A 15,408-nucleotide genomic window follows, 5' to 3' on the forward strand; every position below is an offset into this window, starting at 1 on the left:
TGTGAAAGGATTGCCCAGCATCAGACCTGCCAATCATGTTCCCTGGAGGGGAGCACTGGAGGATTTTGTTGTTGTTGTTTTGGGGTTTTTTTCCTCCCCTTTTTCCTCTCTCCCACTTTGGGACAGGCAGCCTTCATATAAGTGGACATGGGTTTTGAACACTGGGATTTACAACATGATGCCACCAAAACGTGCTGCAGGGAGGATATTTTCCAGGCAGTCACAGCATGCACATTAGGATTAGCTGTTCCAGGAGAAAGCAAAAGCATCCATCGCTGCAGGAGAGCCAGGGCTTGAAATCATTAGTACTGTTTACAAAGCTAAAGCAAGCTGATGCCAGCGGGTACCTGTGGGTGGCCCTAGGGTGAATCTGTTTTGTGCTGGTATAAATCTCTCTCTTGCTGTCATGCAGCATGGCTACCAGAAGCAGCAGCCTCTTTCTGCCTGGATCCTGCCCGTTGGGCTTGTGGTGGCTGCGTCTGCTTTATCCTCTTGGATGCACCAGCAATCTTACAGTCTTATTTATGGACCATAATGGTCCTGCTCTGTGCACCTGGTACCCAAAGGATGCCAGTTGTCACAGTGCCACAATGCCTCTGCTGCTGGCATTTTTCATGGATTTGGTGCAGGTGTTGATGCTGCAGGTCTGAGACAGAGAGGGAGCAGATACAAGCTTAGCACTATGGCACAGAGCCAGGGTCATCACCTGTTGAAACCCTGTGGGTGAAATTTGAAATAGGTGAATGGAAATAAATGCGGCTTGGGTGAAAATATTGAAAAGGGAGGGCTTTTTCACAGCTTCCAAATGAGAAGATCTGTGAAACTCACTGTTTCTGGCTGTCATTAAAAAAAAAACCCAACAACTTTGTCCCTTTCAGTTTGAGTATCACTTGCAGTTGTTATAAGCTATGTAAGATAGAAAGGTGTCCACAAGGACAAGACATAAAGATGTAAGGAAATATCTAGTTGAGTTCATGTGAAATTTATTCCCAAGAATTTATGTAGCAAAATAAAACAATTTGTCAGAAAAGCATGCAAGAACTTTGATGGTATATGAGATGAGTCGGCACCAGAGAAGTGGTACCAGCGTGCATGGATAACTGCCCTGTGCCTGCATACCATCTTCCTTGTCTTGGGATATGTCTTGGGATACAGGGGATAACAGCAAACATCTTTGTTCATTCCAACAAAAATCTCTTTGGGGAAATCTTTATGGCTTTCTCTGCAGGAGCTTTATCTAATCCTTCTAATGTGCTGAGAAGGAAGTGGGACTGCACACATCCTCCAGCTTCTAATTTGCTCAAAAAGCCTATGCTGAGTGATTGAACGGATGACTTCTTAAGCTTGATTACTTTTTCATCTGCTTGTGAAACGCAGAACATGTAAAACCTCCTGTTCATATTCTCTCTAAGGACATTCATGTCAGGTCCCATTGTGTTTCATCACTTCACCTACTGACTGCTACAGTGGCCATGGAAATACAGGACCTGATATTTGCACTACAGAGAGCAGGAATAAGAACAGGTGGAGGCACACCGTAACTAACAACATAAGTTTTGGGTTGTTTTCTCAGTGAAGGGTGGATGTCTGCTGTGTCTTTCTTTTCGTTTAGCATCTTTGTATTTCTTTAATTGCTATGTCTCTTCCCCTAGATGCTAGACCCAAATTTGTGGTGAAATTTTGGCTTCCACAAAGTTGCATTATGAATGAATCTATCTGTCATATGTCTGACATCATGGGGTGTATCTGTGGAAACACTGTATGGTATAAAAGACTGTGCTACATTCATATTCTAAACACCGAGTCACATCTCTCTGCTTTTTTTCACCCAGCAGGAGATTTTGGCATTTTGGCAAAAGAATTTTTTTATACCATCTCTCTTTTATTCCCTGTATATTTTCAGAAATGCTATCAGAAGCCTCATGATATTTACATCTTGGAAGTTTTAGGACTGTCTTCTCTGGTGTAGGTTGGGCTCCCACACAAAGCTGCGTGTCCCTTGATATGCCATAGCTTGTTGTCTCTGCTTGAGGCTACTTGTTAACTTCACAACTCAAGATGGGAATCATGAGGTGTTCAAAGAAACTGTGTCCCCCAACTAAATACTTCAAAAAGCTGGGTTTAAAAGAGCTTTCCTGCAAACGTTAGTCATGGGCTATATAAAATATTGCAAAGAGCTACAAAAAAGAAAAGTATACGTAAAATGCTTTTGTAGAATTCATATATTTAAAGGAAACATAATATGGGAAATTAATTCTAAGACATAAAAAACATAAACCAAAATAAAAGTCACCAAATCTCAAACACTTGTAAGGGTGGCCAGTCCTCTAGGCTTATATTTTGCCTAGCCCAGCCTTCTGGTGTTAAGATGCAAAAAGCAGTCTCATCGGGCTCACAGGTGGGACCTATGGCATGACCTTGAGTTCACAGTGGGATGAACACCCCTAAAGACAGAACCCTTCTTTATCAGCTAAGCACTGTGATTAAACATCAGTAAGATAAACTTGGCATTATTTAATCCCAGAGGTGCTTAACTGGTAACCCTTTCTACGGACAAGCTAGCTACATTTTTTGTTTCATATAGTAACTCAATTTCACCTGAGGCAGTCTGATATAGTACCTCTGGCTGGCTCTAGTTAGAAAGAAGTTAGGGCAACTTATGAATGACTTTTTGATTATTCTCATTTAACATCTCTTTTTGTCCAACATTAAGCTCTTGCACCTTTAAGACATCCTAGAGGTTACTGCAAGGTCTGCTGAAGTCCATCTGCATTATGCCATCTCCTCTACATTACATTGCATACATTTCCTCTTTGTGGTTGGGAAGAGTCAATGGATAGGTTCTGGCCAGTGGCAGGACTTTTAGATGCTCTTCAGAGGTATATCCTGCCCTGGTGCACCATGAGATTCAGGTGGGCACCACTTACTGTGAACAACATAATCTATTAAGTGAAATGAATGAGAGGAGACAGAGATCAGGCACCCACAGGACAGCTCCCATTGGGCAGTACAGCAATGCTTGCAGATGAAAGATTTTGTTTCCAGCAGAGTGTGGGTTAACAGGTCTTCTGGGTGTAGGCCAAAAAGAACATATTCTGTGGAAAGCAGGCTCTTGATGACAGGGGAAATGGCTAATTCAGTGGGGATTCTTGACGCGATTTCTCTGCTGTGCCAATCTGGTTACAAAGAGAGGGGTTTGTTTGGTGTCCTCCACTCTCTTTCTTCCTGTTAGCACTCTGGGTTCACACAGTCCCATGTGCTCGACCTACAAGAGCTTTCCCTTGCTGACCTGTAAACCAGGCACCCCTCCTTGCCTTGTGCCAGTCCTCGCCAGCTCTTAGTGGCTGCTCTCTGAAGGACGGGGCATTTCTTCTGTGTCAACCTTTCTGATAACTTAGGGCTGAAGTTAAAAACTTCCATCTGTATTTAGCCACAGATCAGCCTTTTCAATGCCAGAAAAGCCTGTTACCTGCTGCTATATTATTCAAATAACGGTGTTTCTGCCAGGAGTAAATACTGAGGATAAAGAAAGTGGGGATCTTATGTGAGTAGTGGTTGAAGGAAACAATGATGATCTGACGTCTGACTTTGTCTCTGTACTGGCTGGTGGCCAAGGTGCCAACCGCTTCTACGACAACGTTGAGGACATGATTGGTTTTCGGCCATGGCCCTTGATCAAGATATGCTGGCAGGTGATAACCCCGGGTATGTGCTTGGTAAGTGCAATTATGATAATATGCCGTATTATTCTGGGTCCTTGGGTTCTCAGTAGAAAAGGCTGATTTGTCTTCAAGGTGCTGCTGTAAGTTTTGCAAACTGCTATGGAAAAACAGAAGCTTCTCCATAGCTGAGGTGGCAATTTATTTCCTTTGTAAAACCTTATCTTTTGTCTAAAAAATTAATCGAGCCTGAAAAGCCACTTGTTTACCATGAAGGCAAAGGGAAATGTATCCTCAAAGTCTGGAGAGGTTTGATCAAATTACTTTTGAATAGAAGACCAGTGAGAATTACACTGTTCTGAAAGGCTTGCTTCAGCCTGTGTTCCTGTGATCTCCCGTGGTTCAGAAATATCTTCCCGTGGCCATTTGCTATGTTATTAAATATCTTTTAAAACTTCTGTGATAACTGTGTTTAAAGAAAATGCACCCTAAGTCAGGCAAGTTCTTGCCTGTTTTGAATTTATGTCCAGTCTTGCTCCACTGACTTTTACATGATTTCTGAGCCAAATTCTGCTCCTTCATTTGATGTTTAGAGTTGTTTTCTTTGATTTCAGCTGAAACACAGATGGGATCTATAGCTTCAGCTTACAAAAGATTTCTAGTCCTTTGTCTTCAGGCTCCAGCAGGAGTTGAATATCAGTGAAATTTTCAAGCCAACCTTGATGAAGCCCAAATCATCTGAGAGCTCTGTGGCTAAAGAGCCCCAACAGGGGTAAAGCTGTGCCTGTGTGGTACTTCTGGACAGCTTCCGCTAGGGACAGCACTAATTCCTGCCTTTGATATAGATAAATTGCAGTCTCAGTGTTGCTAGACCCTCAAAGCTGCTGCTGGCTTTGCTTAGGTTGAACCCTTAGGAAACCCAAAGGCTTTACACTGTGGAGAAGCCTGGCCCTGTCTCTGAGATAACTCCTTGTCCAGTTGGCATGTACCAAGCTCTGCCTCGCTGCAGCAAGCAAGGTCCACACTAGCTCATGTGAGACAGCACACTCATTGCCACCCAGCTGGTGCCTGCAGAGTGGCCAGGTGGCCCAGCTTGGCTGCTCCCTTTGCTCTGGCTGTGTCTTTTTTCCTGCTCCTCAGGCCGTCTTCCTGTTTTCCCTGATCAAGTACACACCCTTGAAATACAACAATACCTACGTGTACCCACCCTGGGGCTACGTGGTGGGCTGGCTGATGGCACTCTCCTCCATGGTCTGCATTCCTCTCTACGCCATCTTCATCCTCCTGAAAACCAAGGGACCCCTGAAGCAGGTATGGGGATTGTGGTCACCGGGCAAGTTGCTGCTGCTGCCCCCAGATGGCTCATGGGAAGGGCCCCCAGGGAAGACGTACATGCCACATTTCTTCTCTAAGGCAAGGGAGGGTGACAGTGGCCCTTCCCCAGAATTCCCTGTAGGTCTTCTTGGCAATTTGGAGGACTTGGAGAGTCTCAGTATGGCTCACAGGGTGATCATCGAATGTCCAGAGTCTTCCATGAGATGTTGCACCACTATGCCCAGTGCAACACGTGGACATATGCAAGAGCATCTCTAATGCTGGCTCCACTGGATGGCAGAGGACCACCTCAGTGCGGGCTACCTGAGGCCACAGGCTGATTGATTTGGTTTATGGTTCAGGTCATCTCACTTGTAATGTAAGTAAAGATGGCATGCCACCACCTTTGCCTCCTCTTCTGTTACTGACTGAAGCCAGTGCAAATCAGGTGCAAAAACAGGATCTGTTTTGCCTTCTTGTCCCTGTTCCCCTTGTAGTTCTGGATCAGGACCATGCTATTTTCTTTGAAGAAATTACCCATGGTTATTAAAGAGGACATGCTCACAGAGCTGTAAAGGTCTACCCAGTGCCATGCCCAAGCCTGTCCTCTTTCACCCATACACACCTTGTCCTAGGAATAACTGAGTCTAGGAAGATGGTGTCATGGAGATGACACCCCACCTGACCCATGGAGAAAGAACTGACTGATATACAGTGCATATAAATTTCTGCATATTTTCCCTTCTGGTCCTTCCCCATCCTTGCTGACTGGAGGCTCATCTGTGGCTGGTTGCGGCAAGGGGAGCAGGTGAACAAGAGCATCCCTGTGGCTGTGGTGTAGGTATGACCATCATGTTGTAGGGTCATGGGGAGAAGGACCTTGCATGGCCAACACAGCCAGGGATTGGCTGGGTGTGGGATGTTCTTGTTGGCTCCATTGCCTCAGGGAAGGTGAATCTGTGCCTATGGGGGCTCTTATTTGCTGGCTGGCAGATGTGACTTAGTAGGGAGTTGTGGCAGAGCTGGCTAATACCCATCTCAGGCTCAGGAGAAGACAAGTGCAATGCCCAGACAGGAATGGCAGCGATGAAAGCCTTCAGTGACACAGTGAGAGGGGCATAAGCCATGCAGGCAGGTAGCTGGAGAAGTACGATGCTACGAAATAATTGCCATTTAGCTGCCTTCGGCCTTTGGGCCTGCTGGCTATCATTGGTGACCATAAAGAGATGACAAGGTTGGGAGGGAGCTGGGAGCTGTACACCTCCCAATATGAGGAACTCCAGGTGAATCTTGCGCCAAGGTGCTGTGATATGGTTTGCTACAAGTTCAGATCTTGAGTCCTGACTCTTACAGTCCTCTCCTGTCCTCCAGGCCATGTAGTGGTAATGCATCTGTCCTTTCCCATGGGCAGTTTGAAGACTTTAACTGGGTGACTGACAATGTGTCTGACTGCCCACAGCTCAGAGGTTTCATATGTCTAAATGAGCACCTGGAGCTGTCAGTGAAGTAATTTCCCGAATGTCCTGCCTGCTAAACAAGAAATATTGCTCACTTGTTGCAAAGCGCTTTGAGCCCTTGGACTGAAATGCTGCTGTGAGTAGTGTTAATGCCAATTTAAGACTGAGGGTTTTACTATTTGATATTCATTGTAATTTCCAGGGACTTCTCATTTATATCAGTATGAAGAAACTTTCAAGGTTGTGGTTTAGTCATGTAGAAAGGAATCACTGCTAAGCCTGGACTGATTCAGGAGACAGTCAAAGTCAACCACGATACCTCCTGTAATATTTGCTCCTGTTTTGAAAACAGGTTTTCTCAAAATATACCTGTTCCTATTTTCCAGTCACACCCAGAAATGTAGTGGATTAATTTCCTGACACAGTTTTTTCCAGGAACAGTGCCTTTCAGCTGAATATTGCAAACCATTCACTGAAAGCAAGCTTCTAATTGGTAATTATGAGCAGTCACTGCAACAAACTGTTTCCTCTCATTACACTTGACTGACCAAGAAACACAAATGTTGTTTCCTAATGTGTTTGATTAAGACAGCTCAGGCTCCAAAGACTGAAAACTCGCAATGAACTGCTCACAGAGCAGCTGCAAGCTAAGGCAAATTTCAGAAATCGTGGGGCAAATAGTTTCGAATAAATGAGCAAAATCCAAAATTCTGGCAGGCACTTCACAAGGAGTGGAAACACTGAAATTAATCCAACGAGTCATGGATGAATTGCCTGCTCTGCTTGTGCTGCGCAGGGTGTGCTCTGCAAGGGAGGAGTGTGCACTGGCCCAAACAGCTTGTAATGGAAAAAGTTAGTAACTGTGAAAGTCAGTTTTCAGCAGGGAAATTATACGCTGGCCTACAGAGCTGGGCAGGTGGCTGCAGGACATCATAGAAGAGTTTGGGTTGGAAGGGACCTTCCAAGGCCATCTAGTCCAACCTCTCTGCCATGAGCAGGGACATCTTCAACTAGATCAGGTTGCTCAGAGCCCCGTCCAGCCCGGCCTTGAATGTCTCCAGGGATGGGGCATCTACCACCTCTCTGGGCAACCTGGGCCAGGGTTTCACCACCCTCGTTGTAAAAAAATTCTTCCTCACGTCTAGCCCAAATCTCCCCTCTTTTAGTTTAAAACCATTACCCCTTGTCCTATCACAACAGGGCCTGCTAAAATGTCTGTCTCCATCTTTCTTATAGGTCTCTTTTAAGTACTGAAAGGCCACAATAAGGTCTCCCCAGACACTTCTCTTCTCCAGGCTGAACTATTGCAACTCTCTCAGCCTGTCCTCATAGGATATCGTGTGTTACTTGGCTTTGGGAGGAGACCAGGCCCTCAGGAAGGTGTGTGGCATTAGAGGGGCTTCAAAAATGGGATGAGAAAGACCAGGAATTTGCCCAAAGAGCTCCAAGTTCTTTGCCTTTTTCAAGAACAAGCTTCCCAAAGCTGACACATAACACAACATATGTCTGTGTGGAACAGCCTGCAACACCCCTGCATTGTAGAGGATGGGGGGAGCTAAGGGCAGGCAGCTACCCCACGACCCCTGCCTGCGCTGTCACAGTTTATCTGGCTGGAAGAGGGGAGCTGGGATGGCTTGGGGGGCAGGAACCAGTCTGATGGGGGATGGCTTTACCAGGGAAGTGCCACTGAGGTACGCGTCACCTGCCATCCTGCTTTGGACCATAGCAGGAGATGCCCAGCACTTTCTGATGATCAGACCATTTGGAAAGCTCCACAGCTCCCGCCAAAGTCAGCCAGAAGCACGGCTACTTGGCATAAGGAGAAAAAAGGGCTTTATGATGCTTTTCCATAGTTACAGAAAATGTCTGTGAGGCCAATCCCTAGCATTCTTCCTCCTAGAAACATGTCTGTGAGGAGCCCTGTATGTCGGGTTGTCAGTCCATGGCCTGGATTTGAGCCCAGAGGTGGACTAGTTGTCACCGAGAGCAGTTCAAGCAAGCCTGCTCTCTTTCCTCTCCCTTTCACAGCCCTTTGGCAGGAGAGGGACAGGGGGCTGGGAGCACCAGCTCTCTAAGATGCCTTTGCCCTCAGCAATGGTTGTGGCTCACTATCGGGTGTCAGTTTGTTTCTCAGCCTAATTAATGGAGACTTCCTCTCTGCAGCGGCTGACACAGCTGATTTCCCCAGCGGAGGATCTACCACAGCCAAAGAAGCACGTGGTGGGGCTGTCCGAACCGAAGCGCAAGGGATGGTCCCCTCCGATCCAGGAGGTGCTCAGCATCACAGAGAGAGAAACCCACTTCTAAAGCACCAGAGATGTCTCCTTCATACCCCAGACTGATTTGCTCTCTCCTTCCTGAAGTGATTTCTTTTCTCTCCTGGGTTCTTCCCTTCTCTCCTTCGCATCTGAGACAGAAGCTTCTGGGATACCCTCTCCTTCCAGCCAGCTGGTTGCACACACCAGGGACAGCGTTTCTGTCAATACCCTGGGGATAACATTCCCTGTTAGCAGCTGAGGAGAGAGCAAGACACTTTTGTCAGAAGTGTCCTCCAGTACTGACACTGGTGGGGAAGAGACAAACAATGTATTAACAAAAAAAAGAAAAGAAAGGAAAAAAAAGTGGTCGTGTCAGGAGGAGGAAAGGAAACCACAGTGGTGAGAGAGAGCAGAGAATAAAGGTCTGTACAGCAGCAAAGTTAGGGAAGCAAAGGCACAAAATGATGGGGTGTTAGCACAGGGAATAAGTAAGGTGGTTCAGAAGTACATAAGAAGCTGGAGGATGACAAAGGCAAGTGCATTGCTAGGTCACCTACGTACGAGGGAGAGGGAGCCAGGAACATATCACAGGCAATGATAAAAGAAGGCTGCAGTGTCAGTACTTACAGCTTCAGTTGTCACTGAAAAGGAAGAGAGTGACAGGCTGCTCAATGCAATCGTGGTTTTTGATGATGGATCTCGAGGCAGTCTCAGGATGGAAAGGGGGTGAGGAATAACTATCTAGTGGACTCGCTCTTGGTCAAAACTACAGAGCCCGGTGAAAATGCATCCAAGAGTGAAACAACTGAATATTTGAAAATTCTTTCAGAAAATTCACGGAGCGCAGGAAAAGTCCCAGAACAGCTGGTAAAAAAATGAGCTGCAGCACAACAGGAAGACATGAGACCCTGGAGACTGCACGCCCACAAATTTGACTGCACTGCTGGGGCATTTTGTAGAGGAATTAATGAAGGAGTTGATGGTCCTGATTCTGTGCTGGAGAGTAGCTTTGGGCTGAGGGTGGGAGAAGGCTTGTGCTCCCTCAGCTTTGCTGCAGACGACTGCTCAGGGGATAAGGAAGACATAATCGGGCACAATAATCATAAGCTCAGGCAAGATAAAGCAATAATTAATAGGTAAGATGGGTTCACTGGAAGCAGATTATGTCGATTTAAAGATCTCTTTTTGCCAGGGTAGTCATGAACGTGAGGCAATGTCTGGGAGGGATTGTGCTCGGATGTGGCGTTTGGTGAGATGCCACACACAACTCTGTCCTTTGGAGGCTGGGGCTGTAAAATTCTCTGCCAAAACCTGCTTGAGTGCCTATCAGAATTTCACATTTAAGATCACAGGAAAAGCCAGTGGCAGGATCCTCTCTGGGAGCTTTGCTGTGGTCGAGGGTACACGTTCTGGTGCACGGCTGTGTTGCAATAGTGGTGCATCAAACCACACCAGAGAATGGCCATTAAAAAGAATCAGAGATGCCACAGGCTCCTTTCCCTTGTTCCAAGTAATTGCTTTTCCCTGTGCTTTGTGGAGATAAACCGCCAGCACCGAAAGTAAGCGGGGAAATCAGGCCTCATCTGTGCAATGCAGTACCTATTCCAATTGCTATGGGAACCTTATCTGTTGCAGTTTCCTGTGAGTTTAACTGGTGAATTAGCATAGGGCAATCTTTTCCCCATTTAATTTCCTTTTCCTTTAAAAACTAAAAACTGTTGGTGAAATGAACACTGAAAGTCAAGTATCAAAATTTGTACCTCTCTGGGACGTTATTGTTTGATTGGAGATTATTTACTGTAAAAGGTAGAGATAGCTGGCAAACCTCAGTCTTGTTCCCTGTAAAGGACTGCAGCACCACACAAGATGCCATTTATTTTATTTTTATTTCTTTAAAGAGCTAAATGTCACATTGCAGCAATAGTCATGTGCAGAGCTTAACATGCAGAGGCTTGCACTCAGGCCTCATGGTAAGTAGTTTGGTGTCTTTTCCTCTCCCCCCGCCAGCGGCATTGCTCACGATTTGGTGGGGGGAGCAGCTCCCTGCAGCAGGTCTCTACACGCAGCTGGAGCCAAAGCCAGTGGCTGCCACCAAGGAGCAGCTGTTCTGGGGTGGCACAGCCTGATCAGCTGGAGAAATCACCATCCCTGGGGGGTGCTGGGTGTCCCCCCGGGTGCTTGCTCTGCAGCTGCCTCTGGGCACAAGAGGTTTGATTTCAGGCGTGGGCTGCAGTTGCCTTGACAGTACCTGTGGTCAAAATGGTGGTATTGGTTTTGAGAAGAAAAGCTGCCTTCTCTTCTTCAAGCAAAAGAAAGGAAAGTTGAAGGAGCGAGACTTGCCATCCAGATTCAGTCTCAGCCATTAGCACGGGTTTCTTGTACGGCCCTTGGTAGGACATTTAAGCCCTTTGCTCCCGCTGCCACGCCTTTAGGATGTAAGGTGGTGTTGTACTGCCAGAGAAGTCGTGGAGGTGTGTTTACTCCTACTCCGAGAACACTGCAAAAACCCTAGGTAGAAATAAACCACTTTTTGAACACAAATATGAGGCTGTGTTACTGAAAATAAATACTGCACAAACTGATTCCTCTGTTACTTACGTATAATCTAATAGTAGCATCCCACCTCTGCCAGGAAGCTGCATATTTAAAGTCAGAAGAGGTATTGCCGTCCCCATTGAAAGCACTTAGAAAATTCCCAGGATCAGGAAATTTCATCCAGACACTTTGGCTGGGATTAGCAATGTCTCAGGAAGTTTAAGGGGAGGCTCAGTGACTCAGGTACATCCAGCTGGGTTAAACAGGGGAAAATGCCACCAAGTCTTTTGCTATGAGACCCCCAGCATGCAGGCGTGGTGAAAGACCAGGTCATGGTTTGCTGACCTGATAGAAACGTCTCAAGTGCTGCTGCATGCGTACAACAGATATTACAGGTTTCCATCAGCCCCTGGAAGCAGGCACTTTGGGAAACTTGTGAGTCTATCTGATGGGAAACTGTTCCCTTTCTACGCGCCACCGGCGTGTAAATACACTACCGAAGGGATGGTATGGAAATGAGGGAGTGATATTTTTCTCCTTGCAATTGTTGATAAGAGGCCAAGACATAACGTATTTGAAGCTGAAGTCCAAGAGAGGTTACAAGGTGGCCATACTGTGCTGCTCTTCCTGGTTGGAGGAAAAACACTATATATAGAAGTAAGAACAGACACCTGTCAAGCATCTAATTACCACTTCTGGGTTTTCAGGGTTTTTTTCATTAAAAAGGCCATTTTCATCCTCCTCTCCAGAAAGGAAAGCCAGGAAAATAGTTACAAAATAAATCAAGTCGAAAGGTCTTGTATTTTCCTTCTCCTTTCTTCATTCTCTGTTTCTTTCCTTCCCATTTCTCCTGTTCCCTCCCCTTCAGCCTTCCCTCCCTTCTTCCTTCAACAGTGGCAAATGAAAAAAAAAAGAAAAGGAGAAGGAAACAATGGCTTAAAACTTGTACTAGACAAAATTTGAAGAAAGAAAGATAAAACAAATGGCAAACAAGTCAAACAAGTTATTAAGTTATTTGCTTGCTATGCTCCCCCCACTGCTCATCCACCCTCACAGCCAGAGAGGTTGTATCCATCCCTGTATGCACCAAACAAGCCCTTTGGCAAGTTTATTTTTCCCTAAAAGAAACGGGTCATTCTTGAGCTTCTTCCCTTAGATCCTCATCTGAATGAAGGTGATCCCTGGTCTGGCTGGGCTGCTTCGCCCTGTGTTGGTTAGGTAGGGGGACACTGCAGTGTCTGTGGCACAGCCCTGGGCTTGCAGCTGGCTGGGGAGCTCTTTCCATCCTGGCCCTGGAGGGTGCATCCAGGCTCTGGAAGACTATAGAAGTTCTTGCACATCTACCTTTGTTGAGCATGAAGCAATATGTATTTCTTTTCATTATCAGGATGTCTTCAGTTTTCACGACTCCATAGTTTTTTTGAGGGGAGGAGAATTGCAGTGGCATTTCATGTCGAGAGGAGCTTGGCTCTCAAACCTGCCCCTGCCCCCAGTGACCATGGTAGCACTCAGGCAAAGGACAGTGACCTGTTGTAGCTTCCAATGAGCTGGAGATGCTGCTGTGCCCTCCCTCCAGCCCTCACCTTAGCTTTTTTGAGTGGAGAGAAGCTATGCCCATGATAGCCCTAGCACAGGGGTTAGCTACCAAGGATTGGGGCCACAGCTCTGTCCCGAGCAAAGCTCTTGATTTTCCCTTGGTCCCATGCATTTATTGCACCATGCCAAGGGTCAGGAGACAACAAAGGACATTATAGACTGAGCTGGAGGAAATGGGGTGTTTTTGTTTGTGAAAACCTTCAGAAGAGGAGAGGAGGCTGGTTTCTCAGATCTTGGGTCACATTTGCCTTGTGTGAGTCATGGGCGACCTGCAGGGGTTGTGTGGTTTGTGCGTGCATTTGGGGGCTTTCCAGAGCTTTGTCTTCCCTTGTGTGTGGCAGGAGGAGCTTGGTGAGGTGCTTTCTTGGTCTTGAATGGAGGTGGGCCTTGCCCACGTAGAAATAAGAGATGGCAGGCAAGTGACTTGGGTGCCCAGAAAACAAGGGCCAGGAAAGAGGGCAGTCTGCAGTCATGAGTATCAGGTTATCTTGCTGTTCTTTCCTTTATTAGGCTACTCACTCTTTTGTATGGTCACCCCTTGCTAATTAGCTAATCAGAGCTTGAACAGGGTAAGAGGGCAGTAATGTTCATCAAAGGAGAAGATAATATAAGCTTTCAAAAAGTCAGGAATAAAATTTGAGACCAGAGGGGCTGAGGAGATGTGTATATGCTGCCAACCAGTTCTCTCTGCAGAGCTGCAGGGAGGGGCTGAGGCATCGAAGTCAAAGATTTTATTCCTGAATCTCTTGCTGGGGCCAAGAGAAGAGAAAAAAGGTGTCTAACAGCACTTGTGGGGGCAGTGGGGAGTTTGTTTTGCTTTGTTTGCTTTTGAAACCCAAAATAAGTTCCGCCCCCTTGACTGCTCTTGGAGCACAATCCTGGCTCTGTTTTGAATCCATGACTGTCTCTGCAAAGGAGGACATTTATTTTCAGAGCTGTCTGTTCTGGTTTGTCAAGCCTGTGCTTGGAAAGCTATGTGGAAAGGAAAGGGATTCCCAGAGAGAAATGTTTGCAATGGCTGTGCAAAGCCAATCGTGGGCGACCTGGTCCTGTCTTGCTTTTGGTGAAACGCCAAGACCATGTTGTGAAATGCAACCTCTTGATTTATTTATTTTATTTTTCCCAGACTGTAGCATAGTTTCTTGCCCAGCCTGGGTTACAGCCAGGATGGGGAGCTTTACCTCACTAGCTGTCTAGGCTGGCTGCTCTGGACCAAAATCATGCTCACTCTGGTTTGTTATTTGCCAGTGGCCACCAGACTTTTCCAAACTATGCTCTATCAAGTGCGAGGCTTTTGTTGTGCCATGGTGGAGACAGCAGTCTCTGAAGAAGGATAAGTGATCATAGACAGTCTGGTGCCTTTCTTGACCTTGTATTTCAACAGGAGATGTAACGAACTTATTTTTCTCATGGAGGAATAAACCCACACCCAAATAAAAAAGCAAACTGTCGCTTTCCCACATACTGGAGAAGGGCCATAGCTGCATCGTGCAACATGAGTCTCCCTCATCTCTAGCTCTGAAGTAGGGGTGGCCTGAGAGCTGGAGCCTGGTGTTTCTCAACCAGGCTCTCTGGGAGCAGGGAGCTTTGAACAAAGATCCCACTAGTGGCAAGGCACAGAGGTGTAAACCAGAAACCCTGGGTTAGCCTCTTCAGGGTGGTGGGGGGCATCCTGGCAATGGGAACTGACCCAGTCCTGGGGTTTAATCTCATAACTTTGGGGAAAGTGTGCCTAGGCAGTATCAGCTTTCTGTGTCACGCTTTTGGATGAGGTATGAATTCCCCAGACAGGCCAGGAGACTGGCTTCCATTGGCACTGGTGTGATGTGTACGTCAGTCAAGGTACAGGGAGATGGCAGTGGAGTCCTCTCTTCCACAACCCATGCCATCCTGTCCCATGGATGTCTGTCCTGTCGCCAGCACCGAGCTCTCCCAATCCCAGCTGCTTTTGTAAGGCTCAGCTTTAAACCTAATGCTTAGGTAAAGAGTAAAGTACTGGCCAAGTAGAACCAGAGCCTGGGGCAAGCACCAGTTGTCCCGTCCCATAACCTCCTTGTCCAGGAGCCCAAGTGTGAGGGCATGTCTCCACATGGGCAAGCAGTGCTGGACAGGCACAAGTAGTTTTTCATAGCCTGTATGTGGAAGATAGTTGAGCACTTTAGGAACATACCGATTTTACAGTGACAAGATTGGAAAATTCCAGGAATTAATTTCCTTCTTTTTTTTTTTTTTTTTCCAATGAGTTACCTGCCCTAGCCAGCAGCTAAAAGATAGAGCTTTTAAAAGTTATTTGGTGTCTAGAATTGCCTAAAATTTTACATAATGTAGTTTTCAATATGAACCCCACCGCAGCCTCTTTTGCAGTTCAAGACAAGGGTGGCATTTCTGCTGTATTTGGGGGTGGTCAAGCTCAGTCCGACTTTCCTGCTTCCCTGGTCTCCAGGCAGCTGGAGTTGGGCTTTATTAAAGAAGGGTAGGGGGGCACTGACCTGTGTGGGTACTTCTGGGAGGGTGTCTCCAAGCAGCTGTCACAGCCCATGGCCAGGGGGGGTGGCAGCAAAACCTTTGCTCTTTGGCTCTTGGGCTCCC

General features: G+C 46.6%; 1 protein-coding gene across 1 annotated transcript in view; it reads left to right on the forward strand.

Moving 5' to 3' along the window:
• Positions 1–8,737, forward strand: part of LOC135985451 (sodium- and chloride-dependent betaine transporter-like) — a 30,446-nt gene extending 21,709 nt beyond the window's left edge. The window contains exons 12-14 of the mRNA XM_065628799.1: positions 3,616–3,716; positions 4,800–4,970; positions 8,594–8,737. Coding sequence (XP_065484871.1) covers positions 3,616–3,716; positions 4,800–4,970; positions 8,594–8,737 — 416 coding nt within the window. The remainder of the gene's footprint in view (positions 1–3,615; positions 3,717–4,799; positions 4,971–8,593) is intronic.
• The last annotated feature ends 6,671 nt before the right edge of the window (positions 8,738–15,408 follow it).

Source organism: Caloenas nicobarica, chromosome 1 (genome assembly GCF_036013445.1).
Source record: "Caloenas nicobarica isolate bCalNic1 chromosome 1, bCalNic1.hap1, whole genome shotgun sequence".
NCBI classification, from domain to species: domain Eukaryota; kingdom Metazoa; phylum Chordata; class Aves; order Columbiformes; family Columbidae; genus Caloenas; species Caloenas nicobarica.